The 10044-nt window shown below is 35.0% G+C and overlaps 1 protein-coding gene and 1 pseudogene across 1 annotated transcript; one reads left to right on the top strand and one right to left on the bottom strand.

Annotated features, from left to right (window-relative positions):
- Positions 1–4051: 4051 nt before the first annotated feature.
- LOC120171024 lies at positions 4052–6815 on the top strand (annotated as a pseudogene).
- A 2418-nt stretch (positions 6816–9233) lies between these two features.
- Positions 9234–9860, bottom strand: LOC120173805. Its single transcript, XM_039180879.1, has one exon. The coding sequence runs from the start codon at positions 9858–9860 to the stop codon at positions 9234–9236; it is 627 nt and encodes a 208-aa protein (XP_039036810.1).
- Between the last annotated feature and the right edge of the window lie 184 nt (positions 9861–10044).

The raw sequence follows: 10044 nt of genomic DNA, 5'->3' as shown, positions 1-10044 counted from the left end.
GCCCCCTTGGGCTTACCATACCCTTAGTCCTAAACCCATCACAGGCTTGTGTGGACTAAGTTAAACTCGAGAGGACACATTCCCTTATGTCTATGCGGAGAATAAATTCACACGAAGACATATAGTATATGAATCCTGAAGACTACTTGCTAAGCATATGCAGTGAATAAATTCACACGAATGCGTCACTTTCACCCTCACTTAAAATAGGGTTTGGAGCTCGGGTAGAGAGCCTTAAGTGAAAAAAAGATTTGAAGACTAAAATCATGAGAAAACGATTAATACAACAATTTACTCGAAAATATAATCAAAAGTAAGTAAAAAGGATCGAAATGTTACCTTAAAATTTAAACTTACCATTTTCGTTAAAAAGACAACTGGAAATTACCTTAGCCTGACTCACTTACCTGTGTCCCCAGTGGAGTCGCCAAGCTGTCGGAACCGTCTTTCAGTTGGGCCCCAGAATTGGGCTTCGACTTGAATAATTGATTGGGTTAGGAGTCGCCACCGATCATTTATTTTAAAAATAAAACGGGTTGATCGGATACCTTATCTCTTACCTGATATGCGTCTTACCAGTGATGTGTCAGATTCGGGAGTCAGTTACAGTCAAGGAAGGGTTAACACCCTTGAACTACCCTTTCAGTATTGTGTAATTTCTAATTGTCTTTAATTAAGAAAATTGTAAGTTTAACTTAAAAGGTAAAATTACGATCCAAAATTACCTACCTCTGATTAATTTGAAGATGTACCTTTTAAAAGTAAAAAATTGTGTTAGATAACAAGATAGTAAAAATGAGTAAAATGAAGAAGGTAAGATAAAAAATAAATGCAATAAAGTAGAGAAAGTAACACATGCAAAGAAAATGTAAGCAAGACAAATAACAAAATTAAAGATTCACAAAACAAATATAAAGAAAGATATATATAAATAAAATGCATAACATAAAGAAGATAAAAATAACAATACAAAAAAAATGGAAGATATAAAAGATAAAATGAAATTTACAAAATAAATTTACATAACATATAATAATGGTAATAAAGAAAAAATATATATATATAAATAATAATAATAATAATAATAATAATAATAAATGCAAAAGAATAATAAAAAATATAAAATAAAAAATAGTATGATATAATAATAAAAAATGAAAATAGAAAAATAATAGAAAAATACGTATATATATATAAATATAGGATATAAAATACGAAATATAAATATATATATATATATAATAATACTAATGATAAAAAAAAAAAAATAGTACGGGTATGTAAAAATAAAATATAAGAAAATTAATAATATTAACTATAATATATATATATTATAATGCAATGTATGATAAAAAAGGAAAATTAAAGTTAAAATCCAGAAAAAGAATTAAATTGTAAAAACAGAGGATTGTGTGACCAATTTTGAAGCATTTCGAGGATGAAATCGAATTTTGGTGAGCAAAAGAGGCCTGTTAAAAATAATGATGGACTGAAACACAATTTACCCTTTTTTTATTACAAAATGCGCGGGTCACCTGATAATGGACCGGGCCGCACGGGTTCAATATGGGCTATGTATAAAGCCTAAAAAACTCTTTTAATTTTCATTGTTTTCATTTCGAGATCAAGGCTCCCCCTCCATTCCTTTGTTTTCTCTGGTTTGTTCTTGTGTTCTTGATGAACACATGAGCGCCGCCATAAATTCTAGATTCCGACCACCGTTGCCGCCTCATCGGCCGCCGTTGAACGGCGCCGACCGTCGTTCATTGGCGGCAAAACTTACTTTTTTCATTTTTTTAAAAGCTTTTCCTATCTCCTCTCCAAAAATCAAAACGGTTTTTTCAAAAAAATATTCGGGGAAGTGTAGATCTGACAAAGAAAACTAAAAAAAAAATTGTATTTGAACCAAAACGTCAAATGAGCAAATATCAGTTCCACATGCAAGCATCACAGACGAAAAGGTGAGATCTTTTTACATTTACTTTGCTTTCGAAAAGAAAATTAATGCTTTGAATACCCTCGTAGCTTGCTTGTAATTTCTGGCTTTTATTTCGTATCAACTGTAGTGTTACAACCAAATGGATTACACTTATTTATAGCCTATGAAATACTATCTTTAGCAGAGTCCTATTCGATTTTAAATTCTAATGCTCCTTGGTATCTTCTGTTATTTTGTGTGGGTATTCCTTGCGCCGAAGTTTACGGGATTTGGTGGTTGATGCACCGAGGGAACTGGGCTTGTTGAGTGAAGAGAGACGTGCGAGAGGAGGCCTGCGGCGTTGGTGAGCGACTACTGGAATAACAACAACCCTAATTTTCCTTAGGGTTTCTTTTTGGGTCGTGGGTTGACTTGGTCTGTTGGGCCATGTGGGATCTGGTTCCGGGCCTAACACAATGTAAAATAAAAAAATATATGTAAATATGTGTATAATATATTTGTAATAAAATAAATAATCTGTAATGTAAATATATTAAAGGATAAAATTGGGTTTCTTCAATATGAGTTAATAATCATTAGATCATGTGGTTAAAAGTTTTCAATTGACACTCTTCTTTTCTATTATATGAGTCAATAATTTTTAGATCATTTGGTTAAAATTTTTTAATTGACACTCTTCTTTTATATTATATGAGTCAATAATCTTTAGATCATGTGGTTAAAAGTTTTCAATTGACACTCTTCTTTCTTAAGATGTGATTTAATGCTCATTAAAAATAAAAATTTCCTTCTTATTCTCTAGTTAGAAATCATTTAGAAAAGGAAAAAATATATTAAAATTTTAAAGATACCAATATAAAATTTTAAGAGGTACAAAATTAAATTATTAAAAAAATAAATAAAATTTAAATTCTATGATTTTTTTTTTAAATATGAATGTATTCCAACACTCTTTAATTAAAAAAAATATGATTACATCTTGATTGTTTCTGTTATATTTAATAATACAAACCATAATACATAATGTTTATATATTTTCAAACTTACTTTAAATCCTTAAATGAGTTAAAATATATGGGTCTATGTTTGGAGATACTTTTCTCGCTATGCTTAAATTTGATTCACAATTATCAGTGGTTTTTTTATATCTTGATCTCCTGTTATGGTTCATTTATCAATACAGTCAGGTATATTCATATCTTTATTTTATTCAAGTTTTTTGGATGAGCTTTAAATATTTTCTTTGTATGATCTTTAAGTTTTTCGGATGAACTTTAAATATTTTCTTTGTATGATCATTATATGATCGTAAGTGAATAATTTCATATCAATAATTATAAGAAATGTTTTAATTTTTTTTAATAAAATTAACTACTACTTTTTCTAAAAAAAAAACCCAACTCCAAGCCCCTTTTTCCAAGCCCAAACTACCATCTCCAGTTAATGAAAAAGGTAAAATGCAGAAGGCAAGGCCCAAAGGTAGGGATGGCAAAGAGCCGGGTTCGGACTGGGTATTGGTCCCCCATCCTTGTCCCCGTTTAAAAAACCGTGAGGATTTAAACGGGGATCCCCATCGGGTAATCGGGGAAAACCGCGAGGAAACGGATATCCCCATTTAGCATAAACTGTTATTTAAACGGGTATTGGGCCGAGTATTGGGTTGGGTATTGGGTCGGTATTGGGCCAAGAATCGGGCCGGGTATATATATATATTTAAATTAAATTAAATTTATTAATATTATATATATATATAAATAATTATTTTTAATATTTATCGGATTGAGTATCGAGGTGGGTAATCAAGGCGGGTAATCGGGACGGAGATTACCAAACCCATCCCCGTCCCCGTCCCATTTATTATCCCGAACCTGACCTGTTTAATTCGATTTTCAATTTTTCCCGTCGGGTTCATATTTTTTTTTGCCATCCCCACCCAAACGAGAGATCCATCAAACAACAGTACACGATGTTAACAAAGGAAACCGGTGAGCCAGGACAAGCGTACACCACAGGACGAGGTAACAACATTTGGCATTCACCACCGCCAGAGACGGTGCTCTTAACCACATAGTCGTCATTATCACCCGTCGATGCTCCCCCAAACTCCGTTTTCTCCATCTCTGCTTTCTTGAAGACAGATTTTGATGGATCCCACTCTTTCAAAGTTCCCGATTCTCTCTTACATCTGCTCCCGACAAGATCCCTACAATTACCCATCCCTCCCTCCGACATCTTCCACGACTTATTCACACGTTTCCCCCGTCTATCCGAACCGTCGATCCTTTCTTCACTTTCCCAATCTATTCCTGCCACCGTTACCCAAACTCACTCCCTCCTACGTTCCCTCGGGCCCCGACCCGACCCATCGGCTGTCTCCGCCGCCCTTCCAAGATAATCCAGATTCAAGAGACCCAATCTTCCTCACAGGAGGCCGAGATATTTAAGTCCGTGATCAGGTTGGAAGCGTTGCTCGAGGATTTCGAGAGACAGTTGACCGAGTTGGAGGAGAATTTGGGTCGTCTCTACCGTTCAGCTGTGGAGCAAATGAGAGGTGAAATTGAAGTAAATGAGGAGGTCGTGAGGATTCTCGAAGAAGCTGAAACTGGGGTCGTTGAAAGAGTTGAGCTTTCTGGAAGGAGGCTGAGGCTTTTGCCTGAGGCCTTTGGTAAACTTCATGGATTGGTTCATCTCAATCTTTCCAGCAACCAGATAGAGGTACTATATGCTTGAATTCTTCTGTTTGTCAAATTGATTCAAAGACTTAATGATATTACGGTTGGTTTTTTCCTTTTTCACTATTGAATTAAAATTGCTTTATTTCCTTTTGTAAAATTATTTCCGTACTTCATGAGACTGATTATATTGCGATTCCTCTGTTTTGCGCGTTAAGCTGCTTCTTTATCTTAGACAAGTCTATATGTTAGTTGTAATTGTTTACAATATAAGTAGTTGCTTTATTCAAAACTGTTCTCTTGAATTGATGATGATCAGTGATTGGTTATTGGATAATATTGATGAAATCTTTGGTTTTGAGTCTGTAGAATTCTTTTTTTTTTATTTTTTTGTAAGTGTTGTTTTGCTTGGTGTATGAGAACCAGGTCATCCCTGATTCGATAGGAGGGCTAAAGAAACTGGAGGAGTTTGATGCATCCTCCAACCAATTGCAATATCTGCCTGACTCCATTGGCTTGTTGCTTAATCTGAGGATCCTTAATGTCTCGGGAAACAGGCTAAACGCTCTCCCTGAAAGCATAGCTCGATGCAGGTATTAGGGTGTTTTTTTTCCCACTCTTGTGCTGGTTTTATTCTCCACTTACTGTTCTTGGGTGAAATACACAAAGCGTCCAAGATAAAAGGTTCTACCTCGTTTGATAATGCTAAAGTGCCTCCTTGACTTAAAGAAACTCTTGTTCTAGGTTGAAGAACAAAGTTTCCATAGTCAATAATATCGTTTCTTTTGGATTGTTATTGAAAGAATTTGGGTTCTATTGCATCTACATAACAACAAGTATATGGAAAATTTTTGTTGTACATATAGGAAGGTGAGGTTCATGAAAACTTTCTACATCTGGAATTTGATTTTGATAACAGATTCAAGTTTGGGTGTTTTGATCTTACATACAAGACCAAATCCAAATCTCAATCCCATTGTCAAAATTTTGAAGACCGAATAAATGTTCAATTATAGTCAATTACAAAAGTTTCTGAACTCTTGAGGGAAATTAATTCGAAGTTTGTATTTCACGAGATTGAAATATTGCCTTGGCTAATGTTGGCACTTTGTGATGGCGGCATGGTCCTCCAAATATTTGCTGAAGTTCATGTGTCCTCTATATATTGGGACTTGGTGATGGGGGTATGATCCTCCAAATATTTGAATAAACTTGGGTGAAAATTGGGCATATTCGTGTCCTACAATCATCCCTGAATTTTAGTATCATAGGTCACGGCCGATGCATGAAGGCATAACTTATTCGAGAAATAGTGTTTCAATGAAAAAAATCCAATGGTTGCAATTTCTGATATTGTTAAGAAATATCCTTCCAATAGGGGAGAGAGGGCTAATAGATTAACTTTATTCACAGTCAAAGGGGTTCAGTTAGGATTTTCAAACGAGAGTTGATTTGTGACCTTTCTTATTTATATAGAGGGTGCCAGCTTTTATTTATTTCCTCAAGTTCGTTCCGTCTTGTCTGAATTATAAATTCATCTTTCCTTTGCAGCTCACTGCTTGAGTTGAATGCAAGCTTTAACAACTTGTTGTTTCTTCCAACTAACATTGGATATGGTCTCCTGAATCTTGAAAAGCTGTCAATCCATCTAAATAAGATCCGCTTCCTGCCATCATCAATCTGTGAAATGAGGTCCTTGAGGTACCTGGATGCTCATTTTAATGAGCTTCATGGCTTGCCGCAAGCCATTGGGAGACTGACGAAGCTTGAAGTCCTGAACCTGAGTGGTAACTTCAATGACTTCGCAGAAGTTCCTGATACGATTGCTGATCTGACAAATCTCAGGGAACTTGATCTTAGCAACAACCAAATCCGGACTCTACCTTACACATTCGGCCGCCTTGGGAGCTTAGTGAAGCTGAATTTGGACCAGAATCCTCTTATAGTGCCTCCAACTGAGATAGCGAACAAGGGGGCTGATGCTGTGAAAGAATTCATGTCGAAAAAATGGCTGGAAATAATCACAGAGGAGCAAAGGAGAATCAATGTTGAAGCCAGTAATCAGCAAGGTCAGACGGGATGGTTGGCATGGGGAAGTTCATTGGTGAGCAACATTGTCTCTGGCGTGGGAGGATACCTAAGCGGGCCAAAGACTCCAAGTGATCCATATCTGGATCAGCAACTGTGATCGCTTGGTTCTGGATATGCCTTATGTCTAGTTTTGAGAGCTCAGTGTCTCCAAATAAGAGTAGGCTTTGAAACTACCAGATTCGTGTATATAGATATATATATATATGCTGTAATGATGAGGATACCTCGGACACACAAAACACAATATACATACATACGTGGGAGGTGAATGGACGCTATGTGATTTGTGTACAGTGGCGTCGAAACTGTCTTTGGATTTGGCTCCTTCAAATTGAATGCTTGTATATTTACCTTCGTTTCGATGTTTTTAAATTTTTGGAATATTGGTTAGTATAGGTCAATTATGAGCGCTCTTATACACAAAAATTAGTCTTTCTAACTTTTGCTTCTTTGTGAACTCGTTTTGGAGTAAATTTAATATATAACTTCAGAAAATATTATTATTGCGATTTTGAATTGTTTGAGTTATGATTTTGATTTTTTCTAATATTGTTAGGTTTGTTTATAATTTTTTTAATCATTAAAAATGTAGACATATTCTACACATGTAGTTGCTCAAACTTATAATCTCAAGAAAGAATAACACTCCCATTAAAGTCACTTTAACAATTCATAAATTTAAAATGTTATTATATATATAATAGTATAACTTTATATTTGTCAAATATAATACATGTTATTAACTTGGCTTAATGGTTAAGTAAAATTAATCTAACAATAAATATAATCAATAAACAAACAAAATAATGTGGTAGTGTCAAATTATCTATTTTTACACATAATATATAGTATTACATTGTTTATGTATATATGATACTGTAACATCAACACTTTGAACATATTAAATTTTTTACTTCAACAGTTAATGTTGATGGTTAATCAATTAATGTTCTTATTCAATTAATTAACATTGTAATATATCAAAATAAATTATATATTTAATCATTCAACTATTCACGCAAATTCATTTTCACTCAACTATCTTATTTAAAAATCATATCTAAAGAAAAGACAAGTCCCTTTAATGGTGTTCTCTAGTCGTCTCGGCCCTCCCTTCGTGGATGGGTGGCAAGGCTATTGGCGGCCTTATCTTTACGCCGATGCAGGTTCTGTTGTATGTTTCCCTCATTGGTTTATTCCTTCTCACATATTTCTTCCTCTCGTTTCATGTTTCTCCGCTAGTCTATTTTGCAGCGCTTTCTTTCTTCTTGTGTTGTTTTGATGGGTGAGTCTTGGCCTCCCCAAATCGGTTGACTCCTTCCGCTTCTTGGTTTTTGGGGTTGTTCGACTTTCTCCTGATCGGTATGGACTCTCCGGTGCAGTTACGCTCGGTCTTTTCCGATGCAGTTATCATACAGTTTATTTCTTGGTTTTGGTGGTTACTCCTACATGGGTCACGTTTTCGTACTTTACTGTAACTGCCTTCCACGTGCTTCTTTCTCATAACTGGGTTCCTCTCTCTCTCTTAAGACTGTATATAATTGACTATTATATGCTATTCTGATTATTTTCTGGGATTGTTTCACTACCTGGCTATTCTCTCACCTTCCACCTACCTACCGTTGGTCTCCGTTGCTCATGGCTTACGAAGTTCATACCCTTCTTGCTAATCTCCACTTCATCGAGGATGAGGTTGGTGATATTCTGCCTGTGGGTTCTTCTTCCATTCAATCTGCTGTGCCCTCGGATTTTATGTTTGGCTGGTGGTTTATATGCACCATCTCCTGTTGAAACGGATACTGTTATTAGTGTAATCCGAAGTATTTGGGAATCGTCTCGGGTGATTGATATCACTATGCTTAGTGAAACCCATTTTCTGATTCAGTTTGTATCTTCTGAAGCTCGTCAATCCATACTTGATCGCTCTCCCTGGTCCTTCAACGGTGATCTTTTTGCGCTTATCCTCTATGATGCTGAGTGCAGCTTGCATGACTGACTTTTCTCACTTGTCTATGGGACGCATTGTTGGTGTGTTTCTTGGTACATCGTTGGCGGTTGATCTTCGTCCAGGCGCTGGACGCTTGGAATCTTATCTCCGTGTTCGGGTTCTTATTGATATTTCAAAACCGCTTCGACGTTGTCTTGCTATCGGTCGTCGCCCGTCTGGTCAACCTCGTCTATGTCTTTTAAAATATGAACGTCTGCCTCATTTCTGTTTTAAGTGTGGCTTACTCTTTTTCCTCCGTCTAGGATTAGGGAGGATTTTTTTAATGATGGTTTTGAGGTGGTGTACTTTATTACATTTTTTAATACAAAATATTATTTAAAAAAAGGTGTGGCTTACTCGGTCATGTTGAAGCTCCTTGCTCTCAAGGTAACACAACTTCTAGGCAATGACAAATTCAGAAATTTAAAAATAGGAGTCCAAAATAAATATTATAATATTTATTAATAAAAAAAATTACATAATTAAAAATCCAAAATAACAATTCATTCAAAAAGCTCAAAAAATTATTAAACACTAGAAACAATTACAATTGATCTCGACGAGCTTTCATTCTTTGAAATCGTTTCATGATTTTTTCATCATCGATTTGGACAAGAACATCTCTTTCTATATAAGTGATCAAACAATCATTTAGAAATTGATCACCTATGCTATTTCGCAACTTATTCTTCACGATGTTCATTTTAGAAAATGTTCTTTCCATACTTGCGGTTGCTACGGGGAGAATCAATACCAACTTTATAAGCAAATAGACTTGTTGGTACACTTGATGCTTCTTTGGCTCGACAAGCTTCATGGAAAGTTCACCCATATCTTTTAATACCCAAAATCTATCATCCCTCCGCAGATCAACAATATAATTATCAAGTTGATCATCAAGGGCTAGTCTATCAACATTTGTAAATTCATCGGGATATAATTCAGCAAGTCTAAGTATCTTTTGTTTGTCAAAAGAAGAAAATTTATCAAGTGGACTCAAAGAAGCCATACAAGTCAATAACTCTATACTAACCTCATCAAATCGGTTGTTTAACTCTTGACGTTGAAGATCAATAACTCCCAAGAACACTTCAATTCGAAAATGATGAATATTAGTAGTATCCAAACGACAACGTTTCTTTCTTCCCGGAGGAGTATACACAACATCCATATTAAGAATATCAATGTCATTCTTGTTACAAAATGAAGTGATTGTAGCAAAAAAAGACTCTCACTCGTTTTCCCTAATATTTTACAATCTTTCTTTAGTTAAAGTAACAAGTGACATAGCATTGACAATATCTTGATCTTTTCTTTGTAAAGCTTTGTTTAATTCATTCATAATCCCAAATATT

The sequence above is a fragment of the Hibiscus syriacus genome, unplaced genomic scaffold, assembly GCF_006381635.1.
Source record: "Hibiscus syriacus cultivar Baekdansim isolate YM2019G1 unplaced genomic scaffold, ASM638163v2 tig00003041_pilon, whole genome shotgun sequence".
NCBI classification, from domain to species: Eukaryota; Viridiplantae; Streptophyta; class Magnoliopsida; order Malvales; family Malvaceae; genus Hibiscus; species Hibiscus syriacus.
The sequence above is the reverse complement of the archived record's forward strand: the minus strand, read 5'-3'. Positions and strand labels throughout refer to the sequence as shown.